Genomic DNA, 19,828 nt, shown 5'->3' with positions numbered 1-19,828 from the left:
TATATATATATATACTGTCCTCAATATGTAAATAATTAATGCCACAAAAATAAACGTTAGGCAAGTAATTATCAAGGGAATATTATCACATGCATTTAAAAAAAAAAAAAAAAAAGAGAGATCACATTGTTAAATCTATTATATAACCTCCATAAATTTATAGACTCATGAAATTTCAGATTTTACATTGAACTGAGCGCTTGGTAGAAAATCTATCTTTGGATTTTCTAGGCCAATACACAAGAGAAGAAGAGGTTGCTGAAAAGCAATTTCTCCAAAGCAAGTGCTGTGATGTCTGTAAGATGGAAGAGTACTACCTAGATCAGGAAAGGTTGTACTATATCTTCGACAAACAGACTGATACCATCCACAGGACGTTCGTGCTAAACATGCCAGGCCCAGTAGCAGAAATGATGGAGGCTATTTTATAAACTGTGAATTTGTTGATCTAGACATTTACATTAAACTCAATCAAGTTGAAGTCATAAGTTTATTTCTCTTTAAATAAATAAATGTGCATAAAGAAATAAATATTTACAAATGTATCCTAAATATTAGTGGGTAAAATAAGCAGTGAAGAATGTGGAGCTGCTCCGTTGAGTGGAATTTCACAATATATATATATATATATCAAATTTTCGCTCAAGTTTTTCATTTACCCCCGGTAAAATTTATAATTTGTTCTTGTTGGCTTTAAAAATAACGAAAAAATATATATACAAAATTATATTTTAATCATCAAAACCAGAGCATTAAGCTCAAAATTAAATATAAGCACTTAGAAAAAATTAAAATTCCTAGCTAAATAACATCTGCCCGCACCTCTGGCTCTTCCACCCTGTCTGAAGTTATGTATATCATCTCCGTTTTTACTGTTCATCAATGAAATTAAAATAATGAGACTACAGACGAATAGATTGAAAGAAGTAGAAGCTTCTAGATTTTTCTTGAAGTAGTAGAAGATTCCAGAATTCCCCTTAGTCAAATAACCTCATAATAAATACTATGATAATGTTAACGGTTTTTTTGTTATTATTTTTTAGTTATTGGTAACCCCATGTACACATGTTTTTTCATAATTTTTATAATTAACAATTACTCTATATATAGTTTTAACGGTTATTCTTTTGCCTTTTATACTATTCTTTTAGATAAATATCAAGAAAGTGGACTAAATACTCACAAAATATTGATAAAATAAATTATAATAATCTGTGGTTTTATAATATGGTAATCACTATATTATGTTGTTTTTTTGGAATTAATTTGTGTGTGAGGTTGAAATGGTTGTGCAATTGAATTGTGTTTTTTTTTTAATTTAATCGCATTGTGTGTTTTTAAAGTTGGATTATGGAATTGAATTTAAAAAATTATTCCTATTAATTGGTTGTTTTGTGAATTATTTGTGATTAATTATATTGTACATTTTGCCTTTGTGTTGTTAATTATTTTAAATTAGAAAAGATATTAGTAAATTTGAGTTGCCTAAATTATTGAATTAAGGTGCATGTATAGAAGAAAACATTAAAATAATATGAATATAAAACAAAAAATTAAAAAATAATTCAATATTAAAATAATATAAAAATTATTTTAGTAGGGTCGGACTCGATCCGACCCTAACTATAAAATAATCGGGCTCATTTAGGGTTGGGTGTTTAAAATTTTTTGATCGGACCAAGCCCTAGCCCACCCGACCTTTTGCCATTCCTAAATGGCATCCAATAAATAGCGCCCACAAGGTGAACGTACGTGGAGCTTAAGACTTTTAACGGTATAAACACTTGCTACTTTATCCCTTTAACAGGAAGGAGACGGCGGAAGAAAACAAAAGAAGCAGAATATTCTAAAGTATTAGGCTAGCTGGGGCAACTGACTGCTTCTCAAGGAAGGGGACACGCGTCCTTGTTCTCCATCTTCACTTCACTACTTCGCAAAGAAGGAGACAACTCTTTAGTGGAAAGCTGGCTGTATGATGTCAAAGGAAACGGATCTCTCCTTAACGCCGTCACAGGAAAATTCAAAATTCTCACGCGGTTAATCACTCCAACTCAGCCCAGATACCGATCATCACCAAGTTTGTGTGTATAAAAATAAATTGGTCACCCCCTCTACTCTGTAAATACGGGAAATTTTTCATATGAAAACAGAATCGGAGAGAGAGTTACCTAAGGCTCTAGCACTTCAAGTCAGAGAAGGGATATCGTGTAAGATGAAGAAATTACCATCAATCTTCTGAGCAAGACGAGTCTTGACCGTGATTTCTCTGTCCAAGCAGTTAACGAAGTTGCTATATACAACTTCGAGCCTTTTCAATGCTAGGTAAGTATCATCAGATACCCATCAATCTTGATGCAATTGCTTTTGTTTCTAGCAGAGGGTATTAGAAACACATTTTGAATAAAAGGGTTCCTTTTCCTCTGTGGTCACAACTTCAGGTACAAGCGTAGCATCTAGCAATTTATCATATTACATGCAATTTCAGAAATCATGTTGCAGAAAATGGCTTCTGAAAGGTGAGAGAAAGAGCCTGCCTTATGGGCTGTTTCAATATCAAGTTATCCATGTTGAGTATTTCATTAGGTATTAAAAATAAATACTCTGGCATTTTATTTCAGTTCGGACCTCAGCAACTACCAAATCACAAAATGTGCCTTTGTGATTCTATAAAAATCATGTTGCAGAAAATACTGTTCAAGGGGTGAGGAGGAGTCGAAGGACAACTTATACGCTATTATCAATTCCTCAATGTTGTGTATAAGCAATACAAACAAGAAATGGGACTCGCTCTTCCTCTTCACTCAGATATCCAATTGCTATTCAGGAAATTATTTCAATACTATGTGCAATCCACAATTAAAATTGCGTAGGGGAATATTGATGTTGAAACCTCAAATTTTTACTAATGCTTCACGCGTGCTGGATTTATTCTTCGCTCTGTTATTAATTGTAGTATACGGCCTAGTTCTTGAAAGTTGGCCTTGATGATGAAAGTTATTGGGGGCTAGGCTAGCTACGTGAATTGATCCTCCTTCATCCTTCAATAGTAATGACTTCTTTATGTGATGTTTGAACTGTATTTTCTCCGTCAACCCTATAGTCAACCTCAGCCATATACATGCATAACCACTCGGCCATAAACTCACGCTCTCACCAAAGTGAGGGGTAGGCTCGAGTCCATATTTACGGACTCTAATATCACTATTCGTATATAATTGTTCGATCTTCCTCTTAAAAATGAGTAGAGGTAGCCGTGTATCCCTCATGTGAGTGGGATCAAATACCCTTCTCAATCTTGTAAGGTGAAAATTCAGATTGTGTCATAATGGACTAGATCTAAGATGATGTTAGTGATAAAATTTGAGGCACATAATTAGACCGTGACATGTATACAACAACCCTATTACCAATTGGCCTTTACAAAATATGAATAAGAAATTCAAAGAATAAGGGTAGGTGATCTCAAGAAACGATATTTAGAAATATCAATAGATTTTTTTTTTATTGTAATAGAAATATCAATTATATCGTTTGACTTGAGCTAAGCCAAGAAGAATTTACGAATTCAAGATCGAAAACTGACCTAAAAGGGAAGAAATGAATACTTTTGTCAATATTCGTAATTTGAAAGTTTTCATTTTTTTTTTAATTACTATTGTTATGAAGAAAACTTTAAAGATAAAGAGTCTCACGCTTTTAGACTACCCAATCTAAAAAAATTTCTTTCGAATAATGAAAGGAGATATGATGTTGATTTTCCACAACTGATCAAAGAAGGAGTTACTTTATACTGTGCAATAATTTAATCATCACGTATACCAAGGTAGTTTTATGATAAACAATTTTGGATATTGGTACCTAAATTTATTATAATGACAATATAAAATATAATTATAAATATGGTTATCGTATAAATTTCAAATTAATAAACAATCATGATCTCTAGATATAGAAAACAAAAAATGGCACGATTTATTGTTTGATGGACGAGATAACAATACAATTCATTACAGTTTTATTTTTAAACTTTATAATTTTAAAAAAAAAACTCCTAAGTTACATTTATTGTAATTTACAATTAAGTTTTTCAGTGTAAAAATAAATAACAGAGCAATAGAACTAGGTGGGTCAATGGATGAATTTTGCTTGTTTTTAACTTAGGGAGATTTCAAAAAATAGTGTCTATCATTTTTTTTTTGAGAAGAAAAAATAGTGTCTACTTGGCTAAAAAAAAAACTCTAGACAATTTTACAAGGACGAGCTAACTACGAATAAAGCTTTGACCTTACAGTGGATTTTGTTACCTCAATATAGTTAAAATCACTAATTTATTTCTCCTTAAATAAATGTGTACGAAGAAATAAATATTCATAAACATATCCTAAATATTAGTGGATAAAATAACTTAATAAACGGTGAAGATAGCGGACAGCTGCTGCGTTAAGTGGACTTTAAAAAAAAAATCATATTAAATTTTCACTCAAGTTACATTTTAATCATCAAAACCAGCACATTAAGCTCAAAATTAAATATGAACACTCACTAAATAAAATCTGCCCCCACCGCTGGCTCTTCGGCTCTTCCACTCTGTCGGCAGTTATGTACATCATCACAGTACTTACTGTTCATCAGTAAAAATTAAAATAATGAAATTACAATGGAAGGGATTGAAAGTAGTAGAGATTCTAGAATTTTTCTAATTATTATTTTTTAATTAATAGTACCCGTATTTCATTATTTTTATAATTAACAATTATTCTATATAGTTTTAACGGTTATTCTGTTGTCATTTTATAAATTTTTTTTAAAAATAAAGTCAGGAAAAATGTTAAAGAGGCTAAAACGAAACGTTGACAAAATGAACTATAATGATATGTGATTTTATAGTATGAACTGTGATAATTTATTTTATCAGTGTTTTGTCAAAATTTTTCAATTTAAATTTCAGTGTTTTAAATATCACTAGACAGTAGTAAGAGGATGAGGATGATGGGGCTGAACCAATAAGAGGATGATGGTAGGGTCTAATGTCTCAAAACTATGTGGGTAAGAAGGTGATACTTTTTATAATTTTCCATGTTATTTTTGTTACTTTGCTTATTGACTGGCCTTCAAGCAAATTGATCCTTTAGTCTACTCAAGAGTTGTGACTTGTGAGAATGTAAAGTTAACACCGCTAGAGAACAGAGCCGGCTTTAGAGTTTGAGGGGTCTTAGGCGAAATTTTTTTATGAGGTTTCTATTATTTTGTAATTTTAATATTCAAAGACATATAAAAAGGATCAAAATTTATTACATCTTTAATTCTTGAATTTCAACAATAATAAAAAAAATCAAAAATTTAAAAAATAAAACCTAAAAAATAGTCAAGAAGATTGATTTTTTTTTCCATTAAAACCATTAAAAAACAAACAAACAAATAAATAAAAACAATTTTATTTTCAAATAGAATATTTGGAATGATAGAATATTTAGAATGATAGAATATAAAAATTTTAAAATGATGAGTTGATGTTCAAAAATAAAAATGGACTTTATATTTTAAGAAATTAATTATTTTAAATGAACCAATGAATATAATAATTTTATTTGTAAAGAAGAGAACAAGAAATTTTTTTTATTTACTAATTCTTGAGATTATGAGGTTTTTAATAGAAATTAAAAAAAATATTAAAAGTCAAATATGCTAATATTGAATAATTGAAAAGGAATGAAGGTTAAAGAATATTATTAATTATATTTCTCTAAAATTAAGGTTCCCAAATATAGATTTTTTATAAAAAATAATTCTTAATTATAGAATAATTAAGAATAAAGAGATATCTAATAAATTTTTTAATTTCTTAAAATACGTGTTAAAAATATTTTATTAATTAAAAAATTATTAAAAAAATTTTAAAAAAATAAAATTTTTTTAAATATGAGGTTTTAGGCGACGGCCTTCTTCGCCAATAACTAAAGCCACGCCTGTTGTGGAAGAACCCGAAACTTGTCTCACTGTAGCACAACGCGTATTGCGAACGTAGAGCTAATGCCTTTATTTTTGATCGTATAAAGTGACATGATCACCCCCCACACAAACTCAATTCTTTCTCATACCGCAAATTCTTCCCATCAAACAAGAGGGAGAGAGGGAGGGAGGGAGAGAGAGAGAGAGAGAGAGAGAGAGAGAGAGAGGCACCACTGTAACTGTACTGAATTAGAATCAATAGTGGAGAGTCTACGGAGGTTTCATCAGGTCCCTACGAGCTATTGACGAAGTGGTTTCTACTCTCATTTTCCTTTGTAGTTCCTTTTATTGTCCCCCAAAAAAAAAAATGAAATGGAGAGTCAATTGGGGTTCAAATTCCAGCCATCAGATCAGCTAATCATCCATTTTCTGAAGGAGAAGAGGCTTGACCCCCATTTCTCACACCATCCTATCAAGGACATTGGTCATATCTGCAGCCTTGAGCCATGGGACTTAGCAAGTATGCATCTGTAATTTTTTTTTTCTTTCATTTTTCTCTCTAAGCTCCTCTACTGAAAGATTTTCCCAACTGAACTAACTGACCCGCAACATGTATTTTTGTGATGCAGTGGAATCAAAAACTGAGACAGAGGATCAAGTTTGGTACTTTTTCTATGAACCTTATTACAAGTACAGGGAAAGTAACCGTGCCCACAGAAAAACAGAAGCAGGGCACTGGACAATTACTAGTAGAGACTCTAAGATCGAAGCTAGAAATGGCCTTACTGGCACCAAAAAGTTTTTGACTTTCTACCGTCGTAGTCCCTGTTCTAAGGCAGCAGCTAAGACCGACTGGATTATGCATGAGTACCACGTCAAGGACGATCCCAGTTATGAGGTATGAGCCTAATTTGTTTTTGTCACTCACTTGAAAGTTCATTTCTTTTATGAATTGTTATATCTTTGGATATATAATAATAAGGCTGGCTCTTCTTGATGATTGAAGTGATTAATTGGTGAAGCATGCTAGATTATTGTGTCTATTTAAGATATATAATAGGATTAGTTAACCAGGCAGTCTTAAAATTTCATCAAGGCATTTGCATGACTTGATGAATGAATCTGTTGTTGTCTGGTGAGTAGAAATTCTGGCAGTGCTAACGAATATCTGAAAATTAATTGATAGTGCAGTATTCCTTATTTTGGTTTTGCCTTTAATTCATGTAGAAGGAATTTGTTTTGTGTCGCATTCAAAGAAAACGCAATAAGAGGAGGAAGGATGGTATTTCGACTATTGATGAAGGGGAACCAAGTGAACAATTGGTTTCTCCACCTCAACAGTCACCTAGTCATTCGATTTCGAATGGATATCACAGTGAACAAAACACTCACACTATCCCTCAGCCGCAACTACAAAATCACCGTTCCATTTCTTTTCCTACCGTACAAAACACTATATACCAGTCAATAAGAAATGACACCCCAACTCAGCTATCAGTAAGTAAGCATTCGATTTCTAAGAGAGATCATAATGGTGAAAATATTCCCGCAAACCAGCCGCTACCACAAAATCATAGTAAAGAAACCACTCTCAAATACCAACCGCAACCACCAAATCACAATTCGATCTCTTATCTGGGAAATCGTGTTGAACAAAATATGTACCCTCTCACAAATAATTTGGTAATACCCAATTATCCTCCTACTCAGCAGCCACAGCCGGATTACAATATGATCTCTCATTTTGGAAATCCAATTAAAGAAAATAGTCTCACAAACCCCCAGCTGCCACCAAATAGCAATTTGGATTCGCAGCTGCCACCAGGTCACCATTCGGTGACACATGATTTTGCTGGAAATAATTTTCACGAAGAACGTCTGCCATTTAGAGAAATCAAGTCATTCGGTGGCTACAATAGGCCAAATGACGCCTCTTCTTCTGCAGTGCAGACACCAATTTCTCAAGAACAAGAATTAAACTATTCTAATAGTTCTATTGGTACTTGTGATATTTCTGACTGTCAAATTTTCAGTGATGAGCAGGTAAATAACCTGATCAATTCCCTGAGGGCTTTACTGGATGAAAACTCTTGCGAAGAGACTGGTAAAACTCTTACCCCTACTTTAACCCATCAAAGACTGATGGCAAAGCTTTAGCTTATGCAGAGGATAGCAGTGATACAAACACTGCTTACAACGATGCATGGATAAAAGAAAAACTTGAGAATTTTGCTTAAGTAGCAAATTTAAAACAACAATCAAATCCTCTATGTTGGACCAAAATGAAACAAATCAAAAAGGTTAATGAAACGACAGGAAGCTTGGTGTTTTGGCTCTGCAAACAACAAAGCAAAACGACACAGTTATCGGCGTTTCTTGCTACCTTTGATTATCTTTACAAAGCGACCTAGAATTCTATCGTTTTGGTTATTAGAATCATGAGCAACGCACGTGACATTTTAAATGACGTGTGAAGGCTGTTAAAGCCGTTATTGTCATCTGCTGCTCACGTGCCTAGCTGGGATTGCTTCTGGGTCGTTATAAACTCAGAGGCTGGAGCTGATTCTGGTACAATAAACTGAGAGGATTCAGGAGAGAGAGTGCTTGTGTAAAAGGAGCGTTCTTGTTCCTTGAGAAGGGCTCTGCAAATCTGATTGTAAAAGAGACTTTGTTCTGTCAATAAAGCTGATCAATTTGTTCCTTCGTGGATGTAAGTCAATGTGAATTGACTGAACCACGTAACTTGCTTTGTTTGAGTTGTTCTTGAGTTCCTTTTAGATTCTTTGTTTGCTTACTGTTGGTTTAATCTGCTATTGGGTTGTTTTCTATCATTGTAACTTTCGAATCTTCTTTGGTTCATCTTGGAATTCTGATCTGGGGATCTTGGGAGAGGTTGTTCAAGTTGGTTCTATAAGCTTGTAAATCTCTACACTCTAGGAGGTAATATTGTTAATTTAGTACTTTCTATCTATATGGGTGATGATGCTTCACTCATGTTTTATTGTATTCTGAACTCTGCAATCTTAAGTAGCATATAAACAACTATTAAATCCTCTAGGAGGAAAGTACTGTAATCTTATGTAGCATGTAACAACTATAAAATCCTCTAGGAGGAAAGTACTGTAATTTTAAGTAGCATGTGAACAACTATGAAATCCTCTTAGGAGGAAAGTACTGTAATTTTAAGTAGCGTGTAAATAACTATGAAATCCTCTTAGGAGGAAAGTTCTGTTATTAGTGATAATGTGATATTGTTCAGTAATCTTTGAGGCTCATTGCATACAAATGTGATTGCTGTTTAGACTAATTGGTTGCTTCATTTGGTCTGTATCTAGCATCTATGTGTAGCATAAGGTCAAGTCTTTCCGTCTTTAGTTCTATTTGGGTTCTAGTTGATCATATGTGGAAATGTGGAACACTGGAATCTCACTATCCAATACAAGCAAATTACTACTTGTAAAAGGGGACACCTTTGTGAGGGAGAAGGGAAGGTCAAATGTAACTATCATGTTTGATTGGAAGAAATGGTAGGAGAGAAGAGAAATTTGGGAGAAAAAAAAAAGAGAAAAAAAGCAAATGAGTGAAAATAAAGGTCAAAGTTAAATAGGAAATTTATCTTTCTCCTTTATTTATTTCCCCTCTCTTCCTTTCTTCTCCTTTTCTTTCCTTTTGTTTTTTCAAACCAAACGTGCAGAGAAGGAATAAAAAACGAAAAATGGCAGTCGCATTGTGGGGTCTTAAACTACTGGGCAACGGCGCAACGCGTCCATACTTTTTATCTTTTATTTTTTTGAAAACTTTTATTTATCCATTAATTATTGTCAACAAATATCTACGAAAGTTAAAGAAATTTGATCAGGGATTCTGTATTATAGACTAATTTTCAAATTTTTAGTTTGTATTAGGAATTATGTTGTATTAGGCATTTTTTCTATACAAAACAAAATTTATTTTTCAATTTTGATGTTAATGTATTTAGAAGAATATACACTAATACACAATATAAATTTAAGATGGAGAGGTGTATAAAGTTCAAATCAATTTTTCAAATCCTTACCTCTTTCTCATAATTTTAACTCAAGGGGTTAGTTAAATAAAATTACTTAAAAATCATTCAACTCAGTTTGGGAGGCATTTTCCAAGAAATTGTTGCTAAAAAAATATTAAATCGGCTTCAGATGAGTTACATGTTTTCTGGCGGACTTAAAGCACATGCTAATTGGCTATCGGATGTTACATGTGGTAACAATGTTCAATGCACCAAGTTACTGCTAGCAGTGTTGAAATATGGGTACAATTCTTGAAATTGGGACCATATGGAGCAGAATTTTCTTGAATGTGACCCCTCAGTATATCTCATTGGCCTTCAACTTTTGTTTAATGTTATTTACTCTAAAATTGTTGTTATTGAAAAAATAAACTATAAATATTTTATCTTCTCTCAATATATTAACTTCTTGTCTCTCTCATTTTTTCATTTGATTCAAAATTTAAATCAAATATTAATTTGTAATAAAATCTCAAATTGAAATTAAATAAAATATTAGATTATCACATAAAGCAAAATCAATATCATTAATAACAGTAAAACTAGGGATAGCAATATTACCCACAAACTCACTCGAACCCGTCGGTCAAAACCTGTTTGCTGTAGTTAATTTTGCAGATTGCAAGCGGGTTTGATATTATAAATTTAAACCCACAGTAAGTTGCAGGTGAGTTTTGTATTAACCAAATATTTGGTGGATACCTCCATGGGTTAAATATATATAATGTAAATAATGTAAAGCATAAACGTGTTTGCAAGTTACAATGTGCCTAAGTCCTAACATGCTTTAACTTAATGCATGAATTATTTCATTATTATAATTTTATTCTTCGTATTAGTATTTAGAAAGTATTATTCATGAGAAAATATCAATCTTAATTAGTATTGCAGCAATTGTGTTGGATGGGTGCTAACAGTGGTGAATGAAATATGGATCTTCTCTTGAAGCTTCTGTTGAATAACAATATAAAATGATAATTGTTATTTTTAGATACTATTTTGTGGCTTCTTTTTTTATGGATTTGTGTATTTTATACTTAATTTTGAGAATTTGTGTTGGATTAATGTTGAAATTTTAATTTTCTATTTACATTGGTTAAATTTAGAATTAAGTATGTTATGTGGAATTTTAGGTTATTATTATAAATTTAAATATTGAACACTTGTGATTTTAAATATGGAAACCCGCAAAAAATCCGTTGGGTACTATTGTGGGTTTAGTAATTGTCAAAATCTGCAGCAGGTTGATTTTTTAAAAAAAATTAAAACCCGCGGCAAGTTGCGTGTAGATTTTGTAATTTAAATTTTGTGTGGATTTAGGTTTGGTAATGAAAAATCCGCTGCGGACGATGCCCATTGCCATCCCTAAGTAAAATCCACCACACATTCGTAAAATTGAACAAAAATATTGAAACTCATCGTATATTAGTGGAGGTAACTATAGATTGATCGTAAAGAAAGTAGATGGTGATAATGAGCTTACTACTGATGAAGATAAATGGCAGGTGTAATAGGTATGCTAGAGAGAGTCAGGAGGTGAGGAGTAATAATAAAACAAAACAAAAATATAATTTATGAGAAAATATTCTTTTCACTCTTAAGGTTTGATACAATAGCTTATTTTATCATTATTATTTAAATAACAGTTAAATTTATTTCTACTTTTTAAACAATAACTCAAAAACCCCTTATGTTAATTTATCATTAGTTTATTGTATAAATTATTGAGGGCAAAATAAGATTTTCAATTAATGATATACAAAATATTTTTAAAAAAACTGTCAAACACAATCAAATAACATTTGAATTTTTGCATAAATTTAAAATTGAAGGATAAGTTAATGAATAAACAATAATAACACTAAATAATATGTAAAATATATATTTCGGACAAATTTAAAAAGAAACATAGATTTCATAAGCACTAGAATGTTTTTTATTTTATTTTTGTACTTTAGCTCGTCTTTGACTTCAATACAGTCAAGATAAATGAATAAATAATCAATCGAAACTATTATTTTACCAAAAGTAAACATAAAATCCTTTATTTACTTTTAAAAAACACACTAAAGACATAAAAACATATATTTAATATACTACAACACTGCATTATTTAACTTTAATATATTAGAGTGTGTACTTTTTTATCTTTTGGCTTATTTTAACTTTAATATGATCAGTTATCTTTGATTGAAAATTATTATTATTATTAATACTTTATTATATATATATATTAAAAAATTTAGTTGACTTCATTGAAAAAATTTAACGAACACACACACGCACAAGCATATATATAAGCAATGGGTATGTTGGAGATGCTCCACCGTAAAACACTCCTTTATGGCTGCATGATCAAAATGATAAATAGTAAAAAATATATTATAACTTTGTTCGTGTGGTTATAAAAGAGTGTTCTACGGTAAAACATCTCCACTATATTTTTAGTGTTATTTTTGCTTTATTAAGTTATTCTTAAATTTTAAATTTATGCAGAAAGACATATGTTATTTAATTGTTCTTGATGCTTTTATTTTAAAATAGTTTGCATTTGTTTAATTAAAAATCCTATTTTTTCCTCAAAATAAAATACAGTAGACTAACTATAAACTTCTAGAAAGATGTTTTGGGTTATTGTTTGAAAAGTATGAATAAAATAGACTATTGTTTAGAAAATAAAGATGAAATAAACTATTACGTCAAACCTCATTGGTGAAAGACTTTTTTCTCCCTAAATTTTTATTTTTAACAAAGAAAATTTCGAAAAGTAATAATATAATTATATTAAATATCATTACTCTAAATACAGATGGTCAAACGGGGCGGGCAACATGTGGCATGGCACAGGCGGGACATGTCTCCGTACAATATGGCGCGAGCACGTTTTGATAGGGCACACGACACGGCACGACACACACATGAGCTGGGCCGGGCTTAAAATTTTAGGTATGTGAGCCTTAAAAATATGGCATCATTAGAGATAGGTTAAGGCACTATACGTGATGAGGCACATAATAAGCACACTTCATTAGTGGGTTAGCACGCAGCCCGTGGGGTCATCAATAGCAGGTGGGCCGAAGTATATCCAAGTAATTTTTTTTAATAAAAAGTTAATATAAAATGTTATGATTTTACAATTAACTTGAAATTAAACTTTTGATAAATTTTATTAACGTAGGTTTTTGAAAATTAATTTAAATCTTAGTTTCAAAAAAAAGTCTAATTGTTTAATGTTTATGATTTATTAAATGAATAAATGATATCATTATTTTAATAAATAATATTATAAATATCACCATTTATAAAATTTTGTGACTTATTATAATTGATAGCTCCTAGTTATGACTTCTTGTAATCATTATTTTAGGATTGTAATTTTAATTTTTTATTAATCATTACTATAATCTACGAAATTAGATTTATGTATTGTTGTATTATAATTAGTAATCGTGCAATTAAATAGTATCGTGAAATATTAATTGTTTCCTTAATAAAAATTATATAATAATAATAATAATAATAATAATAATAATAATTATTATTATTATTATTATTAACATCATCATCAGTAGCGAATGGGTTGATGGACTTAAAGAAAGAAAGAAAACGTGGGTTTGAAAAAACACGCCAAAAAAAAGAAAAATTGGTGAATTTTTCTTTAAGAATGGCCCGAGCACGGTCCAAGCATCGCACGTGTGTGGACTCGTGCTGTGTGCTGTGCTGTGCCGCCCTCATGCGCGGCGGGATGGCCCATTAGCCATTTTAACTCTAAAAGAAGGAGACAGCGAAAGAAAATTACTAGGCTGAGACAAAAAACTTCCTCTCCTAGAAGGAGGCGCTCTAGCGGAAAGCTGAATGTACAAAGTTAACTAATAATTTCGGCGCATACAGGACGGGGAAATCAGTTGAAAATATAATTAAAAACACGAATAAAATGAGAATCTGGCAAACATTGTCGTTTTAGACAATTTTCTGAGTGAATAAATTAGTACTTTTATAAAGAGGATAAGGCAGATGATGCTGAACCACTAAGAGGAGGATGGCGGGGTCTCATGTGTCAATAAGCTGATATTATAAAATTTCCATGTTCTCTGTCATTTAATTTCTGTCACTCACTCAATGGTAATACTCTATTCAACACCGTTGGCGAAACAAGCAAAAGTTGTCTCACTGTAGCACAACGCCGTGAGAATGTAGAGACATTATCATCCGCTCACTCTTTCTCAAAGGGTAAATTTTCTTCCCATCAAACCAGAAAGAGATGCCACTCTGACTGTATTGAATTACAAATAATGATGAAGAATTCTTGGGGGTTAGTTTCAGATCCCTACCAACTATTGAAGAAATAGTTAAAAAAATATAATAATAATTCTGTGATGGAGAATCTTATGGGGTACAAATTCCAGCCATCCAATGAACAAATCCTCTATCTTATGGTGGAGAAGAGGCTTAATCCCCATTTCTCACATCACCCTATCAAGGATATTGTTGATATCTGCAGCCTTGAACCCGGGGACTTGGCAAGTACGCATATGTAATTATTCTCTAACCTTCTTTACTGAAAGATTTTACTAGCTGAACTAATTGGCATGCACCATATATTATTTTTGTGATGGAGCAGAATCAAAAACAGAGTCCGAGGATCAAGTATGGTACTTTTTCTGTGAACCTCATCACAAGTACATGAAGAGTAACCGTGCCCACAGAAGAACAAAAGCAGGGCACGGGAAAATTACAAGTAAAGATTCCCAAATCAAAGCTAGAAACGGCCTTGTGGATACCAAATTTTTTTTTGACTTTCTACCACCATGGTGCTGCTCCTAAGAAAGCTAATACCGAGGGGGTTATGCATGAGTACCATGTCAAGGACCACCCAAGTTATAAGGCATGAGCTTTGTTCTTTGGATGTAGAGATGGCAAAACTCCGGGCCGGGTCCGGGTATTGCCATGACCGGACCCTGCCCGGATGCAACCGGTCCGGGTCTGGGTCCGGGCCGGGTTTTAATCCGGGTATTCGGATTTTATATTTTTTAATATTTTATGTGTATATATTTTTTATTTTTTGATAATTTTATAAGTTTTAAATTTATTTCAATAAAATTTGACATGAAAATATAAACTTTAAGTGTTTAAAACTTTATATATGTATAATAAATAAGTCAAATAAATATAAAATATTTAAAATAATATATATTTTATAATTTTTTTTAATAAAATCCGGGTTCCGGGTTTATCAAGTGATGCCCACGACCGACCCGACTTCATACCCGGACCGAGTAATACCCGGCCCGCAACACCCGGGTACGGTCCGGGTCCGGACCGGACGGGTATTTTTGCCATCTCTATTTGGATGTGAGCTCTGTTATATGAATCTTATTAGTATTATTACTATGAACTCGTGTATTCCTTGAAGCTCGAACCGAGGTCCTGAGTCCTAAAAAAGTAGCTTCTTACCATTGAAGTCGGACCCTGGCTTCGCATGTTTTGTGAATCTTTCAAAGCTTTTAATCTGATAAAATGCTGTGTAATAAAATATATGTTGCATGCCAATTAGTTGTTGGAGATATAATAGGATTAATTAACCAGGCAAAGTCTTAAAATTTCTTTCATTTCTTTTGATCTGGACAGTAGGCACGATGGCCATTTAGAGTATATAACTTTGTTGCCTATTGCTAAACTGTTGTTTTGTTTCTTCTAGAAGTTTGCTGATTGGTAATCTAGCACTGCTGATGAAAATTTGAAAATTAATTGATAATACAGCATTCCTGATGTTGTTTTTGTCTTTAATTCATGTAGAAGGAATTTGTTTTCTCTATCACATGCCCTCAGTCGATAAACCCATTGCTGCCGCCAAATAGCAATTTGGAGTCGCAGCTACCACTAGATCAACAAGTATTAATATATTCTAAGAGAGCTTTAGAAAATATCAGTAATAAAAGATCAACTGCATTGTTCTTTTGATAATTTTGATTTTCCTGGTTGTCTAATTGATAGTGACGGGCAGGTAAATTACCTAATCAAATCCCCAAGGGCTTTCCAGGATGAAAACTCTTGCTAAGAGAATGGACAAACCCTTCCCCTTGGCTTTAACCCATCAAAGTCAGATGGAAAAGCTTCAGCTTATGTAGTGAATAGCGGTGAGACAAACACTGCTTACAACGATGCAAGGATAACATAACTACTTGAGAATTTTCTTAAGTAGCAAATTTAAAAGCTTCAACTTATGCAGTCGATAGCAGAGACACAAACACTGCTTAGAAAGATTCATGGATAGAAGAACTGCTTGAGAATTCTGCTTAAGTAGCAAATTTAAAAGCTTGACACAAACACCGCTTAGAAATGAGAATTTTGCTTAAGTAGCAAATTTAAAAGGTTCAGCTTATGCAGTGGATAGTAGTGACACAAATACGCATATAGTACTGTAATGTTAAGTAGTACGTAAACAACTATGAAATCCTCTTAGTAGGAAAGTCCTATTATTATTTGATAATATGATATTGTCTGGTAATCATTTGTTGCTTTGTAATGTAGAGCACTTGAATTTTCAATAGAATGGCCGAGTTCTTGAAACTTGGAGCTTGTTTGACTAGACAAAAATGCTTGTTCCGAAAGAGTACAAGCAGAGATGTGAATGGTTCATGTACGTGGCAGCCATCAACTAATGAACAGTAGGAACTCATCACGAATCTTTGTGTTAACCTTTATTCATCATGTCAATTGTATTTGCGCATACTTGAGATCAATGGTCTTAAAATAAAAGTTTTCCTGTACATGGTTGGCATTTCAAAGTTTTTCGGTCCTTCAGTTCTTTTTGGGTTCGTAGTTGATCATACGTGGAAATGAAATGTGGAATACTGGAATCTCACCGCCCAATCCGAGCAAATTACTTCTTGGAAAAGGGGCACCTTTGCGAGGTAGCAGGGAAGGTCACTTGCAACTGTGAAAAGCAGAGAAGGAATCAAAAAAGAAATATGATAGTGGCATGGTGGGGTCTTTCTTTCTTTGTTTTTTTCTTCTTAAATTATATTTATCCATTAATTGTTGTCAGACAAACAACTGAAAGTTAAAGAAATCTGATTTAGTGTCTACCGTCGTACACGTTATTATATGTGACGGATTATATATGTCATGATTTTATCAGTTGGTGCTCTCGACTGGATCAATAAAATTTATGGTGCAGAAGAATAACGTATGTGACGCGCGCACTTAATTACCACTTAAAAATTAAAACGGTATTACTTTAACATTTGTTATTTATTATTATTTTTTCAATTAACTGTAAAATCATATGGTAGCCAAAGAAAAAAGTCAAGCCATAGGGGATAAAATGACGCGTCAATGCTTCTGCCTTTATAAATAATAATAATACAATATGATCGCCATCTCAGTCTTTGCATTTGGCAGTTGCATACCAAACCGAGAGTAATTTAGCTCTTGCTCTGTCTCTTCTCCGTTGAATAGGAAATGGACAGTCTCGTGGGGTACAGATTCAAGCCTACTAACGAAGAAATCATTAGTCTACTAAAGAAGAAGAGGCTTGACCCTGATTTCTCTGTCCATACCATCAAAGAAATTGATATCTATAGCTTTGATCCCTAGTGTTAAGGACGCTAACACTTGTAGTGTAGTCAGCAGAGCAGAGGATGATAGTACCAGTATCAATCAGTTACACATTGATGATGTGGCATGCCACGTCATGCCTGGTGATTATGAAATTATGTGTACACATGACTAATCAGTTGAAGTCGTTATATTCTGCTTAATATAGTTTGTTAATAGCTTTAGTTAGAAATAACAGAAATCCAGCTGAGCTTCGGCACTTGTATATAAGAAGTATTTCACCACACATTACGTGTGTATTTGATTAATGAAATACTAGAAGTTTCTCAGATCTATTTTCTTAATTCTCTTTCACTTTCTCTTATTTTCTAAGTAACCAAACATCTTTTTCAATCTTCAACTCGGTATAAGAGCCACACCAAATAATGGCATTAATAAATCTTGCTTCATCATCAGCTCCAGTTTATAACACAACTGTTAACTCAGCAATTTCTTCTTTTACGTTCAACACTCCTGTTAAGCTTGATCAATCCAATTTTCTGATATGGAGATCTCAAGTATTGGCTTCAATTTGTAGTAACAGACTTGAGAAGTTCATAGATGATTCAACTACTCCACCTCCTTCTTGGATGGCTACTCTCTTCAATGAGTAAAGGTATTATTAGCTTAGTGTTTAATCTGGAAACTTCTCTTGAGGTGTGGAAGGCAATTGAAACACAATTTGGCTCACAATCTAAATCTAGACTTTTGCATCTAAGATACATGATGAGCTCAACTAGGAAAGATGATTTGAAAATCAATGATTACTTCATTAAAATGAAAACTATAGCTGATAACATGGCTACATCAGGAAGTGCTTTAAGAAATGATAATTTAATTCTGCATATACTCTCTGGTTTGGGACCAGAATATAATTATGTGGCCACCTATATCACTGGACAAGTCGGTGTTGGAAAGATGAATGCTAATGAGGCTTATGCCATGCTTTTAACTCAAGAAGCAAGGATTGAGCAACAAGCTCAAATGCTTGCTAGTGCAGATGTGAAACAGAATTTTGAAGCTAATCTTGTTCTAAATAGAGGATTTAAGAAAGGAAATGAGTTTGGTGGTAAAAACTTTGGTGGTTATGGATATAATACTGGTAATAATAGAGGATTTGGAACTAATCATTACAAAGGAAGTTATGGAGGTTCTGGATATGCATTTGTTGGTAATGGATATCCTCAATATAGAGCTTATCAAGGTGATAATCAGAGAGGTGGAGGAGGCAATTGGAATCCAAATACTGGTAATAGAGGCTATAATAATGGCAGATCACCTGGACAGATCAAGCCTCAGTGGAATGGTTCTAAACCAACCTGTCAAATATGTCTCAAGACTGGATATACTGCAAATATCTGCTGGAAACTTACAGAGTTCATTAATTCTAGAGCATACAGACCACCACCAAATAGAAATCCAAAAGCTGCATATCTGGCTAACATGGAGGGACCATATGATACAAACTGGTACGTGGACAATGGAGCTATACATCATCTGACAAATGAAATGAACAATATGCATGTTTCTAAAAGCTTTGCAGGTACTTCTAAGCTCATTGTTGGTAATGATGCTGGTTTAAGCATAACACACTTAGGCAGTGCAGTTTTGAAAATGCATGAAACTAAAGATAATACCTTATCAACACTTAAGCTTAATGACATGCTTCTAGTACCACAAATCACCAAAAACCTTATTAGTATATCCAGACTTACTAAAGATAATAATATTGTGATTGAATTCACTGACAAATTCTGTTTCGTGAAGGACAAGATGAGGAATGTGGTAATATTGCAAGGCAAGGCTGAAAAGGGTCTCTACAAATTGCTATTGGTTTCTTCTAATAAAACTTTACTCACATCATCTAGTCAAAGTTATATTACTAATGTTGAGTCAATCGAGCCATTTTCAATGTTTTCAATTGTTAGTTCTGATTTCAAAAATAAAGTCAACTACTTACATACTACAATAGTTCCTTGTATAAATTCTGAGTGTTTGTTAAGTACCTCTGTATTACATCAAAGGTTAGGTCATCCATCTTCTCATGTCTTAAATCATGTAATCAAAACATGTCCATATGTTAAGACTATCAATGAAAACAAAACCTTTGACTCTTGTGATGCTTGTAAGATGGGAAAGATGCACATATTACATTTTTCTGTCACCAATACAAAAACAAAGTTCCCTTTAGAAATATTACACACTGATTTATAGGGATCAGCTCCTGTGATT

At 32.7% G+C, this 19,828-nt stretch overlaps 1 protein-coding gene, 1 long non-coding RNA gene and 1 other non-coding gene across 3 annotated transcripts; all 3 read left to right on the top strand.

Moving 5' to 3' along the window:
• The first annotated feature begins 1,776 nt into the window (after nt 1–1,776).
• LOC102609126 (uncharacterized) lies at nt 1,777–2,934 on the top strand. Its single transcript, XR_369239.4, has 3 exons — nt 1,777–2,322; nt 2,439–2,516; nt 2,619–2,934. It is a non-coding gene; the product is annotated as an uncharacterized LOC102609126 (long non-coding RNA).
• Nucleotides 2,935–5,979: 3,045 nt separating this feature from the next.
• LOC102609324 (NAC domain-containing protein 26-like) lies at nt 5,980–9,211 on the top strand. Its single transcript, XM_006465012.4, has 3 exons — nt 5,980–6,469; nt 6,579–6,847; nt 7,177–9,211. The coding sequence occupies exons 1-3, from the start codon at nt 6,322–6,324 to the stop codon at nt 8,104–8,106; spliced, it is 1,347 nt and encodes a 448-aa protein (XP_006465075.1). The 5' UTR covers nt 5,980–6,321; the 3' UTR covers nt 8,107–9,211.
• A 9,201-nt stretch (nt 9,212–18,412) lies between these two features.
• LOC112496438 (small nucleolar RNA Z247) lies at nt 18,413–18,549 on the top strand. Its single transcript, XR_003062993.1, has one exon. It is a non-coding gene; the product is annotated as a small nucleolar RNA Z247 (small nucleolar RNA).
• The last annotated feature ends 1,279 nt before the right edge of the window (nt 18,550–19,828 follow it).

The sequence above is a fragment of the Citrus sinensis genome, chromosome 7 (assembly GCF_022201045.2).
Source record: "Citrus sinensis cultivar Valencia sweet orange chromosome 7, DVS_A1.0, whole genome shotgun sequence".
Taxonomy (NCBI): Eukaryota; Viridiplantae; Streptophyta; class Magnoliopsida; order Sapindales; family Rutaceae; genus Citrus; species Citrus sinensis.
The sequence above is the reverse complement of the archived record's forward strand: the minus strand, read 5'-3'. Positions and strand labels throughout refer to the sequence as shown.